This window comes from Phalacrocorax aristotelis, chromosome 11 (assembly GCF_949628215.1).
Source record: "Phalacrocorax aristotelis chromosome 11, bGulAri2.1, whole genome shotgun sequence".
NCBI lineage: Eukaryota > Metazoa > Chordata > Aves > Suliformes > Phalacrocoracidae > Phalacrocorax > Phalacrocorax aristotelis.
Genome location: NC_134286.1, coordinates 11,449,532 through 11,462,850, shown reverse-complemented (window position 1 = coordinate 11,462,850; position 13,319 = coordinate 11,449,532). Strand labels below are relative to the sequence as shown.

Below are 13,319 nucleotides of genomic sequence, written 5' to 3'. Positions count from 1 at the left end.
CTGGATGCGCGCCGCGTTATGCAGGCGGCGGGCAAGCGGCGTCGCGTCGTGCGCGGGCGGGGCGGGGCGGGCTGCGGCAGAGGGCGGGGCGGGGCGGGCCGGGCGCGGCACCACCATGTCGGAGGCGGCGGTGGCGGACACCCGGCGCCTGAACGCCAAGCCGCAGGACCTGACCGACGCGTACGGGCCGCCCAGCAACTTCCTCGAGATCGACATCTTCAACCCGCAGACCGTGGGCATGGGCCGCGCCAGATACACCAGCTACGAGCTTCGGATGCGGGTGCGGCCCCCACGGGGCCTGCGGTCCCTGGGCGGGGGGGGGGTGGGGGTGTCTCTGTGTGTGTGCCAGGCCTCGGGGCCCGCCATGGGCTGCCGAGCGCCGGGGGGGCACGGGTGGGGCGGGGCTGCCCGGTGGCCGAGTGTACGGCCGGGGAGGGGGGGACAGCCCTTGGTGCGCGGTGCCGCGGCGGCCGGGGGAGCGCTGGGGTGGTCTCGCCGCTGCGGCCGAGCGCGGCCTGCGCGGTCGGGACGGGGAGCGGCGGTGTGTGCCCGGAGAGCCCGGCCCGGGCGGCCCCCTGCGGCTCGGGCGTAGCTCCTGGGGCTCGGGGGAGCCAGGCAGGGGCTGTGCTTGCCTGCGGTGGTGGGGGCTGAGGAGGTGAGCGCCGGCCCTGCGAGCGGGCAGTGCTAGGCTGGGGCTGGCAGCTTGCCTGCGGCTCTCCGGCGGGCCAGGGCTCAAGGTCAGAGCGTTCGCAGCTGGTGAATTTGCCGGGGTCCTTCGGCATCTAGCGAAGGCTGGTATGCACAAAGACGAGGAGGGTGCTGCCTCAGGCTCCTGTTCCTGTCCCCTCTCTAGAGCCCCAGGCCTGGCACTTGGGCACCGATGGGTGGTTGCTGAGCAGGGTGTGACTGCATGCAGCTGGTTATCTCAAGCAGGGGAGGAAAGCTAGCTAGCAGTGTCTTGGGTGCTGATCACAGTGCAGTCTAGCTATCACTTCTGAGTCAGCTTGATCACTTTACAAAGAGCCCGTGATCCAGCTATGCCCGTGTGCGTAGCAGGCTGAGGACTTCTTGCAGGGTTCTGTTCACTGGGCCTTAACCAAGCCAAATTGGGGACCTCTTCACAGTTCTGTATCTTATAGCTGAAGCAAGTAAAATTGAGCTTCCCCTGAAACAAGCTACTTCAGCATATGTTACGGTGCTGGCATTGACTTCTGTTCGTAGCATGATTTAACTGCTCAATTTCCACCCTCTTTCAGAAGAATTGGGTGTTTGCTTTTTCCTATTCTGATGCTTGGTTTCCATCAGCCTGCCAAAGGGTGCCTGGCAGGTGGCAGTGAGAACCTCTTAGTCCCACTGAAACTAGCTCTTGCGGAGATGCTTTGAAAGCAGCTGGTTTTATTTTGCAGACCTCAGAAGAATATAGTTAAACACGTAGCAGCAATACCTGTGTTCACCTGGGTGCTGCTTGTCAGAAGGTTTTGCTGCCTCAGTTCCTTGAATGTTTCAGGCTGCGTTAGTAGGGTAATGGTGAAGTTAAAGTAGCTGTCAGTCTTTAGGCTCTAGTGGTGGGGGAGAAGAGTGGGGAATTGCTGCACATTCCTCCAGTGACACAAGCCAGAAATGAAAAAGCTGCTCGCCTGTTAGGGTAGGCGATCTGTTCTGAGAGAAGATTGTAGCAAGAGGCTTGGCCTTGAACAGTTTCTGGGACAAGATTTCCTCCCTTAATTCTTTTATGGAAATGCCTGTGTCGGGTCAGAGGTTCTTTTGCTCTGCAGGCTGCTCTGAAGCTCTCTTGTAGATCACTTCAAAATGGAGTGAACTCGGGGGAAAAAAAGAAAGAGTCAGCCTTCTCTTGTATTGTGAGCCCTGGTTCCAGCGCATGCCCCTGGGAGGGGGTGTGTTCCTGAAATAGTCACTTGAGGGGGAGGGAATGGCTGGCTCTGAGTAGCCTGGCAAGTGCTTGCTTGATTCTGAAGGGCTTCGTTTCTAGTGCTCTGTCCTGAATAAAGAAGCTGAGTGTTCTTGTGATGCTTCCTTCTCAATGAGCTTGGTTTTCTAAACACAGCTTCAGGTTTCAATTATGTGTTGAAACACTATCTGGCTTCCAAAGCAACCTGCAGATTAACTACTACTCTTTGTTACAGACAAACCTCCCAATCTTCAAATTGAAGGAGTCATGTGTGAGGAGACGATACAGTGACTTTGAATGGCTGAAGAATGAGCTGGAACGAGACAGTAAGGTGAGGCCTGTCTCAGACCTCCCTATTCCTGAAACCAGGACATATGGGAAGAGTTAGAGTGATAATCTTGAGCTGCTCAGAAGAGAGGCTGTGGTGGTAGGCAGCTGTTGGGGTTGATCTCTATCCATGTAATGGGGCTGGAGATCAGTGTCAAACAGCAAAGAATGTCTGCCTGCAGGTGGCCATTCTGCTGACAGGATGATTCTGTGCTTTCAGATTGTAGTGCCACCGCTGCCTGGAAAAGCTTTGAAACGACAGCTTCCCTTCCGAGGAGACGAAGGCATCTTTGAGGAGTCCTTCATTGAGGAGCGAAGACAAGGACTAGAACAGTTTATTAACAAGTAAGCTTGATGTCTTGGTTTTGCTGCGTGCTGCCTTCCCGGCTACTGCTGGTAGAAGAGGGCTGTGCCTTGACTGGGAAGGAGTCTTGATCTGCTGCACAATGGTGCCTGCAGCTGGGTAATGAAACCATGGTTCTGAAGCAAGTCCTGCCTTGAGGGTGGGTTCTGCTCAGCTCTCCCTTCTGAGAGTGAAGCAAATATTAGCAGAATAGCTGTGCTGCAGAGACCCACCGCCAGGGTAGCATTGGTTCAGGATGCTCGTGCCCTGCTGCGAGACATGGTGTGGGAGGGAACACCCTGTGCTCAAGCACCTCTTGCTGGCTCTGTTGCACACCAATCCGGTGACCTTGGCCTGAGCCCAGTGCGGGTGTGCTTGGAGCTGGCTACCTGTGAGCGAGGACGTCTGCCTTACTCGCTGCCTACAGAGAGCAGAGGTTGGGAGTCTTGGTGGCGGCTGTGCTAACCTCCACATATGATTTTCTTCCAGAATTGCTGGACACCCACTGGCACAGAACGAGCGCTGCTTACATATGTTCCTGCAAGAGGAGACTATTGATAGGAATTACGTCCCTGGGAAAGTGCGCCAGTAGGAGCACCTGGCACTGTCTTCCTCCATTCCACCCTCCCTCCTGCAAAAATGACATTTATTTTTACACTAAATCTGTCTTCTCTGAACCAGCTTTTCCTCTCTTGAACCTTCCAGTTTGTTCAGTATTTTCCTCTTTTGTAACCGGCAGCAGCTTGTTCTACTGGGCTGTGGTCTTGGCCTAAAGGTGTGAAGATTTATGCGAGTGTGTTGTCCCACACCTAGGGGCAGATGGGAATAGGTGTGGAGCAGGAACTTGCTTATGGCGTTACAGTGTAGGAGCTGCCTCTCTCCCTGTACAGGAAGGTATGAGATGACCTTCGCTCCCCTGTCTGTGCAGCCCCAAGCATCTCTGCAGGAGTCTCAGAAGAATAGCAGTTGTCATGTTGGTCAGTGACCGCATCAGGTATTAGAGTTCTAGTAAGGCTTATCCAAAACAGTGAGTAGGTGCCTGGGTGTGTTGGTCTCTTGTCCGCCCCATTCACCCTGCATGAAACCCCCATTTTTCACTGTCGGGAAGTGCTGAGACCCAAGACCTGCTCTAACCCTGCTCTCAGCCTCCTGCATTACAGACCCGTTTGGTGTATTAGTGTTAATCCCCCTTCTTTCTAAATGTGCTGCTGGCAGCTCGAGGGGTTTCCATGATGTGAGCTCTCATGGTACTCTGCGTGGGCAGTTTGGCATGTGGAAGCTGGGATAGCCTGGGCTGTAGCAGTGTCTGCTGTGATGCCTTGGCCCAGGGTTTAAAAAAACGCCACAGCTTGCTCTGCCATGGGCTGGTGTGGTGGTGTTTCCAGCAGCACTCTGCTCAGCTGAGCCATGGTGACCTTATCCTGTGCCCCAGCTGCAGAGGGGAGGAGATGGGTCTGGCTGAGGAGGAGCAGGAGAGGGCTGGTGGGGACTGTGGTAATTTGTGGCTGTGATGGCTGCCACAGGAGGAGCCCAGCAGTGGGGCCTGGGGTGAGGCCACCCCTCCAGAAAGGGACAGCAGGAAATGGTTGGTCAGTCCTGGGTTAGGTATTTGCTTATGAAGCAGAAGAAGTAACAATGGCTTTTTGCGTGTTATTCCCTGTTCTGCAGTGAGCTAGGCAGTTACTTGTGTGGAAGTGAAGACATGAGGCTGGTCAGGGAAGTGTTCAGAGCTTGAGGGGGCCATGAGGCTGTGCCTTGCTGCAGCAGAACTGTCCTTTGGAGCTACTCCACCGGCCACAGCTGCAGTGAGCGAGGTTGGGTCTCAGCTCAGGGGCTCCTCTGGCCAAGGCTGGCTGGTTTGTAAGTGTTTGGTCACTCTGAGGTGGCACAGTTCAGCCTTTCTCAGGGCACAGGCCTGCAGTAACTGCCCTCCTGTTCCTGCCAAGCACATCCCCCGAGGCCTCCCTAATGTCTCCTGGGTTTTCTCGTGAGGAACTGGTGCTGCTGGGTGAGAGGCAGCTCTCAGGGAAGACGAGAAGTTGCTGAAACCGGGGGGGAAACTGCTCTGGGGGCTGGCTTGGCCCGGGAAGGGCTGTGGGGCAGTTTGGAGTCTGGTGCTGGTGGAGGCGGCCGTGCCTGCAGTGGGGCTCAGCCCCTGTCCCGCCGCCGCTGCCGGCCCCTGCTCGGGGTGGCCCCTTCCTTCTGCCTGGCCTGCCGCGGGGCTGCTATCGACCCAGCTGCCTCCAACTCTATCCAGTGTAACGTCCCGGTTCCGTTCGCATTAAACCACTGTGAAGCCAAGTCTCTGCCTTGTCCTGGGGGCTGCGGGGCGGGGGGGGCGTGCGGCTGCCGCGGCGGCAGGGAGCGCTGGGGCGGGAGGGGGGCGGGCGGGCCTCCCCGGCGGCAGGGGGCGCTGGGGCGGGAGGGGGGCGGGCGGGCCTCCCCGGCGGCAGGGGGCGCTGGGGCGGGAGGGGGGCGGGCGGGCCTCCCCGGCGGCAGGGGGCGCTGGGGCGGGAGGGGGGCGGGCGGGCCTCCCCGGCGGCAGGGGGCGCTGGGGCGGGAGGGGGGCGGGCGGGCCTCCCCGGCGGCAGGGGGCGCTGGGGCGGGAGGGGGGCGGGCGGGCCTCCCCGGCGGCAGGGGGCGCGGGGGCGGGAGGGGGGCGGGCGGGCCTCCCCGGCGGCAGGGGGCGCGGGGGCGGGAGGGGGGCGGGCGGGCCTCCCCGGCGGCAGGGGGCGCGGGGGCGGGAGGGGGGCGGGCGGGCCTCCCCGGCGGCAGGGGGCGCGGCGCGGGGGCGGGCGGGCCGCCCTGGCGGCAGTGGGCGCGGCGCAGCGACGGTAGGGTGGTGTCGGCGCGGAGGATGAGGCGGTCGGAGCGGCCGCTGGCGGGCTCCGGCTCGCCGGACTGCCCCGACCTGCTGCGGCATGTAGGCGGCCCGCGCTCGCCGCTCTCCCCGCTCTACCTCAGCTTCTTCGAGGAGGAGTGCCGCGCCATCGCCACCCGCCTGCGCCTCGGCGCCGCCGCTGCGGCGGAGCTCTCGCCGGGCCCGCGGGAAGGCAGCGCCCTGTGGCCCGATGCTGCCGGGCCCGTCACCTCCACGCCGCTGCAGGACTCGGTCCCCCTCGGGGAGGGGGTCCCGGGCAGCGCCGTGCCCGCTGCCCGCCCGAGCACGGCTGGCTGTGAGGCCGCCGCGACCCCGGGCCCGACCCGCGGGGAGCCCGGGTGCCTCCCGCGGCCCGCTGCCGACCGTTGCCCCGGCGCAGCGCGGCCCAGCTCCCGCCTCGCCCGCCCACAGCCCGTGTCCCGTAAGGCAGCATGTCGCGGTGCCGGACAGTCCCCCTACGGCGGACCGGGCCCCGCGGGCCGCCCCCGCACCCCTGCCCGGTCCCCGGGCTGCGGCGGCGGCAGGCTCTGCCTCTCCCGGGTACGGGCCTCTCTGGGTCTGGAGCTCCCCAAGGCCGGCAAGGGGCTCGGTGCTCCGGGATCGAGGCTCCCCCAGCCCCGAGGTGAGCCGGGTCACAGGAGAGAGCTCCATCACAGTGGCCACTTCCCTGGGGCTGCAAAACCTTCTGTCTTCCTCAGGCACCAACCTGAAGCCGATGCCGGCTGCCAAGTCCAGGCTTCAGCATCCCAGCGGGGCTCTGCAGCAGGCACAACCTTCCGCCGTTCCCAAACCCGGCCCCCGGGACACAGAGATGGAAAGTAATTCTGCGCCTGCCAGCTGCCTCATGCGAAGTGGGGAAGGCTGGGGGGACTGATGCAGTAGCTAGAAGGGAGAAGGGGGAAGGCCTGGCTGCGGCATGGGACAGGGACAGAGTGTGGGAAGTGGGAAGTCCCTGGAAGCACAGGTAGGAGCCCAGGAAATGCTCTTATGCCCCAAGTGCTGTATTAATTAGCACTCCCACCAATGTGGGCTAGCAGCCTGTTGGCTTGGAGCCCTCACCCCATGGTCTTATGGGGTTGCGGGGCTGCTGGTGCCCACAGGCCTGGGACAGGCACCCTGGCTGAACCCTGGGCTGCCTTAAGAGGGGTGCGGTATAGCTGTTCTGGAGTGGCAGCCTCTGTGCCTAATGTTTGTCAACTACAGCCACTGTCAAGGTTGGGGGTCGCAGACAGCCCTCCTGGAGGCTCTCTACAGCGATTCCTACCATGGCTTCTCGCTCCCGACTGCGGCCGATGGGAAAAGTGTCTTCCCCCAAGCGCTTTTGTGTCGGTAAGGGTGAATCTGGGCAGAAGCCCTGGAGGCTCTGGTGTGGTGGGAGGGGGGAGCTGCTGCCCTGGGGAGAACATTCAGGACTTGGTTGCAGAGTGAAGGCTGGTCCTGGGGAAAGGACAGGAGGGGGCAGCGGGTGCTCGGGCTCAGAGGAGGGGAAGCGAAACGCAGAGCAGTAAGGCTAGGCAAACTCCCTTTCCCTGGAGAGATACCTGGCAAAAAAGCCTGAACAAACTGGTGCTATAACTCATCTGTGGGACAGAGTAGTCCTGCTCACTGCATGTTGCCGCCAGGGTACTCTCTGAGCAGGGTTTGATGCTCTTTGCTTTCATTTCCTGGACCCCACTTCAGGATCAACTACACAGGAGCTGATATGCAATATAACCCAAGAGCTGAAGGAAAACGGTGAGAGCAAAGAAGAGCTGGTTGCAGCAGGGACTGTCTTGGGGGCAGGTGAGCAGTATGGAGCCATGGTCCCACGCAGGAGTGCTTGCTCCCCGGTAGCAAGGAGCCCCTCTGGAGCTTTCCTGGCTCCTCACTGCCAAAGACCTGGTGAAAACTAAGTGTCCTGTGAGTGTAACGCAGTGAGGAGAGTTCACATTTCTGCGTTGGGCTCTGGTGGATTCTCACATTGTGTCAGGATGACCATGGGAAAACATGTGCAGCTACCTAGGGCAGCTGGCAGCTGCTTGTTTGGTAGTGCTGTTTCCCAGTAGGGTCCTCACTGAACAGGCGTGCCTGGTGGTGCTCCAGCCTGCACTGCAGGCAGGGTGCACAGCCTTCCCCAAGAACTGCAGCTGGGCAGCCTGCAGTCCTGGGCCCTGCAGGGGTAGAGGAAGCAAGGAGGCCATCCCCACTCTGCTGAGACAGCCCTGCCCTGCTGTGCCCTGCCCAGGGCAGCTGTCTGCCCTCCCTGTGTGAGCAGACTCCAAGCAGGAGCCCAGAGCTGCTGGGAGCTAGACCATGCAGGAGCACCTTTTCCCAGCAGTACTGGTACAGGCCAGGCCAGCAGCAGCCATTGGGCTGGAAGGGCTTGGCTCTCTTGGGACAGGTTCTGCCCCTGGTCCGGAGCAGCTCTGGGGCCTGGTTGAAGTGGGGCCAGGGATGGCAGTTAGGTTTTCTAGTACTGTAGAGTAAGAGGTGGCACTTCTCTTCACAGGTAAGGTTGACCAGACATGGGTGTGTGTGGGGTCCTCATTTTCCAGCAAGTTGGCGCCTAGCCCGACTCGAAGGTGTGGGGATGCAGTCCCTGCTGAGCAGGTAAGAGCCTTTTGTGTCCTGGAACCACGGACACACGGACAGTTCAGCTGGTGGCTTGGGCTAGCTGTGCCAGCAGGGGGAGATGATGGGACCCGGGGCCTCCAATTTCTGGGCTGGCACCTGAGCTGTTTTAGCCTTTCCCTGGGGTTTACACAAAACCTTGTGCGTTTGCTGCGTGGCTTTACCACTTCTCTGCTGCTCAGGGGGCTGCAGGCTTCTGTCCAGTTAATTTTTTTAAGGGGCTTTTGAAAGATGCTCACCCCTGTGGCTTGTCATGTCACTTTTATACCTCCTGACATGTTGGACTTGTCCCCAGGATGGGGTGAGCAGAGCTTGCAGCAGGATAAGGCTCCAAGATGTGAGTTTCCTGCAATATATGTTTGTGCATTTGCCAGTGGTTTTAGGGCTCTTCGCTATGTGGCTGTATCCTGTCAAAGGGATCCCTGTGACCCACAGGCACTGGCAGTTGCTCACTAAGTGAACAGTGGCTCCTTTGCCAAGGCACGCTGCTGCGATGACCACACCCTGTTAGTGGTCCAGCAGGTACTCAGCTTGGGCTGCGCTACAACAGCGCCAGGCTCCTGAAATGGGTGAATGTCAAAACAGGGCCCTGCTCCAACATGCTAAGAAGGGTGAGCAGAACTCCCCAAGCCCAAGAACCACTGGTGTGTGTGCGTTGCCTGCAGAGATGCTCCTCCATGGGAAGGGCTGTGCTGGGGCTGGACTGTGGGTCACTGTGTGGGGGTGACCACTCCCTGCATCACATTTACACCCTGCCCTTGCCAGTCTGCAGGTGATCAGCTGTCCCAGGAGCTGAAGCGTGTAAAGAAAGAGCTGGAGCGAGTGAAGGGTGAGCTTGGTATGTGGGGCTGGCTGTTCTGGGGGTTATGGGATACCTGCAATCCAGACAACACCCCCAGCACTTGTATCTGGAGCCCAGGGCCTGCAGCTCTGTGGGGATGGGGCTGGCTTCTTGTTCAGGGGTAGAGCAGATCGCAGCTGCCACTCCAGAGAGACTGGGGTTGAGGTGTTCAGGGCAGGCTGAGCACACACCTACTTGCCTCCTGCCTGCAGCTGACAAGACTGCCCAGTGTGAAGCCTATTGCCAGACAATCTCCTCCTTGCAGGCTCAGCTCAGAGCAGCAGGTACGTTCCCTCACTGGGGTGAACCCTCGCCCCTTGGCAGGCTGCAGGGATGCTCTGCTGATCCCTTGCCAGTGTAGCTGAGAGCTACCAGGTGGAAGGGACCCAGCTTGTAGCCTTCCCCATGGGGCAGGTGCTGAGTTCTGGGAGCAGCAGTGCTTTGATACTACTGTTGGTCCCAGGAATCTGCCCGGAAGATGCAGTAATGGAGGAGATTGGTGACTCAGGGAGTGACTGACACGGGGACAGACTCACAACAGTCACTCCTCTGGCTGCCTGAGCCACTGGGCTAGTGATATTTGTGAAGCTCTTGAATGAATGATTTTTTTTAAACTCCTTGTATTTAAAATAAAGGTGTCTTTTCCCAGTGATGCTTGCTGTCTGCTGGGGTAGGGCCAGTGCCCAGTGCAACCTGCTGTTTTTCAAAGGGCTGGGCAGAAACGGCAGGTCTGTGTCCAGCTGTGGCTGGTTCTGCTCAGCCAGGGACTTGAGGTCCGCTGTGTGGAGGAGGTGGGTGCGGGTGGATGGAGGCACAGCATGGCTCTGGGAAAGCCTTTCTGGACAAACCTGGTGCTTCCAGGTGGGATGCTTGGATACGTGGTGGTGGGAGGCAGCTGTACAGGCAGGTTTCTGCCTTAAACTATCTTCATGCTGGAGGTGGGAAGAGCCAGTGCTGGCTGATGGCATGTTGGGCTTCTGCAGCCATTACCTGCTACTTACCATTTTATTAGCTGGTGACTTGTGTCAGTGTCTGGGGGCAGGTGGTGGGGAAGCAGTGCTTGGGACAGAGTCCCTCACTGTTCCTGCTTGCCAGTGCAGGAAGCCCTGCCCTGCCGCCTTCTCTTTATGGTAAGTTGATGCAGGCACCTTGTTGCGCTGCCTTACATCTGGGTGAGGCCCTGGAGAGTCCTGCTTTCTGGTGCTGGCAGCACCCCAAGGCTGGGTCGGGAAGGCTGGCCTCTCCCACTCCCCTGTTATCTCCTGCTGGTGTTCCTGGCTGCCCTGGAGTGCTGCAGGCAGCCCGCACCCCTTCCTGAGGCAGTTGCCCTTGATCGAGCACAGGGGTGGCTGCACAGGGATGCTCCATCTGCTGTGTCCCACCGCTGCTTGGCACTAGGTCGATGAGGTGAGCAGCTCCGGTGCTGGCACGATCCACAGCAGAGCACCCTAGCGCAGTGTTTGGCAGGGGTTCCCTGTACATGTGTGTTGAAGATAACTTCTTGGTGCAGGTAGGAACCAACTTGGAAAGGTGCCCTGCTAGATTTGTATTTGTTGTTTGTAAACAGAGAGGGGCTTATGGGTGAGGTGGTGATTGGTGGCTGTCTCAGTCACAGTGGCCACAAAGTAGTTGAGTTTCAAATCTTTGGCAACAGGAGAAAAAACTACCAGCAAAACTTTGACCCTGGGTATGGGGAGAGCAGACTTCAGGCTGTTGAAGGAACTAGTTAGTAAGGTCCCCTGGGAATCTGCTTTTGAAGGTATTGGGGTCCATGAATGCTGGTCACTTTTTAAGAGCCATCTCTTAAGAGCACGGGAGCAGGCAATTCCAAAGTGTCAGAAGTGGGGCAGAAGACTGGCTTGGTTGAACAGGGATCTTCTTCTAGAACTTAGGTGGAAAAGGCAAGTGTATGGACGCTGGAAGCAAGGACAGGCAACACAGGAGGACTACAGAGATGCTGTTTGCCATTGTAGGGAGAAAATTAGTGTGGCCAAGGCTCAAGCTGACCAGCACTCTGAAGTACACCAAAAAGGGTTTTTTAAACTATGTTAATACCAAAAGGAGAATCTGAGGCAACACTGCTCCATCGCTTGATGAGGTTGGTCACCTCACAAGTATGGATGTAGACAAAGCAGAGACATTTAATGCCTTCTTTGCCTCTTGTCTTCAACACCAGTGTTGGACCCTGGGACTCCCAGAGCCCTGTGTGGATGACCATGGCTGGGGGTATGATAAACTACCAGCCAACCATGAACTTGTTCGAGACTTGCTGCTCTAGCTGGATGTGCATAAATCTATGGGGCCCAATGGGATTCATCCCAGGGTATTGAAAGAGCTGGTCAATGTTATCGTGGGATCTCTCTCTATTATTTTTCATTGTTCCTGGGAGTCTGGAGAGGTCCCAGTCGACTGGAAGCTGGCAAATGTCCCAGTTTTCGAGAAGTTTAAGAAGGAAGACCCTGGAATTACAGGCCTGTCAGTCTCACTTCAGTGCCTAATTAAAATTATGGAGGAGGTTATTCTGGGAGTTACTGAAAAACACTTGAGAGAACAACGCAGTCATTGGTCATAGCCAGTACAGGTTCACGAGGGGGAAGTCCGGCTTAACCAACTTAATTTCCTCTTATGACAAGGTCACCCATGTAGTTGACCAAGAGAAGCCAGTAGATATGGTGTTTTTTGATTTTAGCAAAGCTTTTGATACTGTCTCTCACAGTATGCAGGGTAAACTGTCCAGCACACCACTGGACAAGTCCATAATACATTGGGTGAGCAAATGGCTGACAAGTTGGTCTCAAAGAGTTATAGTAGATGGGGTTACATCAGGCTGGCAGTCAGTTACCAGTGGGGCTCCCCAGGGCTCAATTTTAGGGCCAGTACTCTTTAATGTTTTTATAAATGATCTGGATGCAGGAATGGAATGTACATTAAGTAAGTTTGGTGACGATACTAAACTAGAAGGAGCTGTGGACTCCTTTGAAAGTGGAGAGACCTTGCAGAGAGATCTGGGTAGACTAGAGAGCTGAGCAATCACCAACTGTATGAAATTTAACAAAAGCAAGAGCTGGATTCTCCACCTGGAACAGGGTAATCCTGGTTATATGTACAAACTGGGGGACAAGATGCTGGAGAGCAGCACCACAGAAAGAGCTCTGGTGGTTTGGGTTGATGGCAAGTTGAATATGAGTCAACAGTGTGCCCTGGCAGCCAAGAGGGCCAACTGTGTCCTGGGGTGCATCAAGCACAGCATAGCTAGGTGGTTGAGGGAGGTGATTGTCCTGCTCTGCACCGCACTGGTGTGGCCCCATCTCAATTGCTGTGTGCGGGTTTGGGCGCCTCACTATAAGAAGGCCATCAAACCATTAGAGTGTGTCCGGAGGAGGGCGACCAAGATGGTGAAAGGCAAGACTTATGAGGAGAGGTGAAGGTCACTTGATTTGTTCAGCTTGGAGAAGAGAAGGCTGAAGGGTGACCTCATGGTAGTTGACACTTTCCTCAAGGTGGGCAGCAGAGGGGGAGCTGGTGATCTCCTCTCTCTGGTGACCAGTGACAGGACATGAGGAAATGGAATGCAGCTGTGTCAGGGGAAGTTCAGACTGGACATTAGGAAAAGGTTCTTCACTGAGAAGGTGGTCGGTCACTGGAACAGGCTCCCCAGGAAAGTGGGCACAGCACCAGACCTGTCGGAGTTCAAGGAGTGTCTGAATGACGCTCTTAGGCATATGGTTTAGCTTTTGGTAGTCCTGTGAGGTGTAAGGATTTGGACTCTGATCCTTATGGGACCCTTCCGACTGGAGATATTCTATGATTCTATGTTCCAGTTGTGGAAGGTGATGGGGCCCTGAGGGCTGATTCAGATTTGCTTCTGCAGGGCTTTTGGCCCCCTTTCCAGGCTGGAGCCACCTCCCACCCTCCCTGGCACTGGCTGCGTGCACCCTTTCGCTGTCTGCCTTCCAGCCGCTCCTGTTGGGACATGTGCTTGGCTTGTTCCATTCCTCCACCTGCTCCCGGCCCTTGCCCTGAGCCGCTGGATCAGGGCCTTGAAGGGGGGTGGAGTACAGAGGGTGGTAGACTGGGAGGTGAGGATGGGACACTGGGAAGATGGATGTGGAGCTGCATGTGAGGTCTGGGTGCTGGAGCTGTATTCGGTGCCCCAGTGCTGCTCCCTGCCTGAAACTGCCTCCTGACGGCTGCTGTTGCAAGAGGGTTTCTGGGAGTAGGCGAGTCTTAGTGTCATCCCCCCCTCACCACTCTGGGTACCCAGCCTCTGCTTGGCCGGGCTGCGGCATAGCCCACGGAGCCCTGCTGTGCCCGTGGTGCTGCCAGTCCTGTCCAAGAGCACCCTCAGCGATGGTGCTGCCTGCAGTGCCTCGGGCAGCAGGGCTTTGGCCCAGCGGGGTCCTTGCCA

At 58.0% G+C, this 13,319-nt stretch overlaps 2 protein-coding genes across 5 annotated transcripts; both read left to right on the top strand.

Moving 5' to 3' along the window:
* The first annotated feature begins 78 nt into the window (after positions 1 to 78).
* On the top strand, positions 79 to 4,880 carry SNX12 (sorting nexin 12). The gene is made up of 4 exons (XM_075106898.1): positions 79 to 280; positions 2,145 to 2,240; positions 2,457 to 2,581; positions 3,069 to 4,880. Exons 1-4 carry the CDS (start codon positions 116 to 118, stop codon positions 3,169 to 3,171), a joined length of 489 nt encoding a protein of 162 aa, XP_074962999.1. The 5' UTR covers positions 79 to 115; the 3' UTR covers positions 3,172 to 4,880.
* A 491-nt stretch (positions 4,881 to 5,371) lies between these two features.
* On the top strand, positions 5,372 to 9,559 carry LOC142063297 (uncharacterized). 4 transcript variants are annotated; one of them, XM_075106893.1, is made up of 8 exons: positions 5,372 to 6,082; positions 6,159 to 6,278; positions 6,664 to 6,789; positions 7,141 to 7,194; positions 7,949 to 8,049; positions 8,836 to 8,908; positions 9,124 to 9,195; positions 9,326 to 9,559. In XM_075106893.1, the coding sequence occupies exons 1-8, from the start codon at positions 5,437 to 5,439 to the stop codon at positions 9,412 to 9,414; spliced, it is 1,281 nt and encodes a 426-aa protein (XP_074962994.1). In that variant the 5' UTR covers positions 5,372 to 5,436; the 3' UTR covers positions 9,415 to 9,559. The 4 variants fall into 4 exon arrangements, with proteins under 4 accessions (XP_074962994.1, XP_074962995.1, XP_074962993.1 ...); XM_075106894.1 differs by having other exon boundaries at positions 5,373 to 6,082; positions 9,375 to 9,559; XM_075106892.1 differs by having other exon boundaries at positions 5,373 to 6,082; positions 7,141 to 7,242; positions 9,375 to 9,559.
* Positions 9,560 to 13,319: the final 3,760 nt, after the last annotated feature.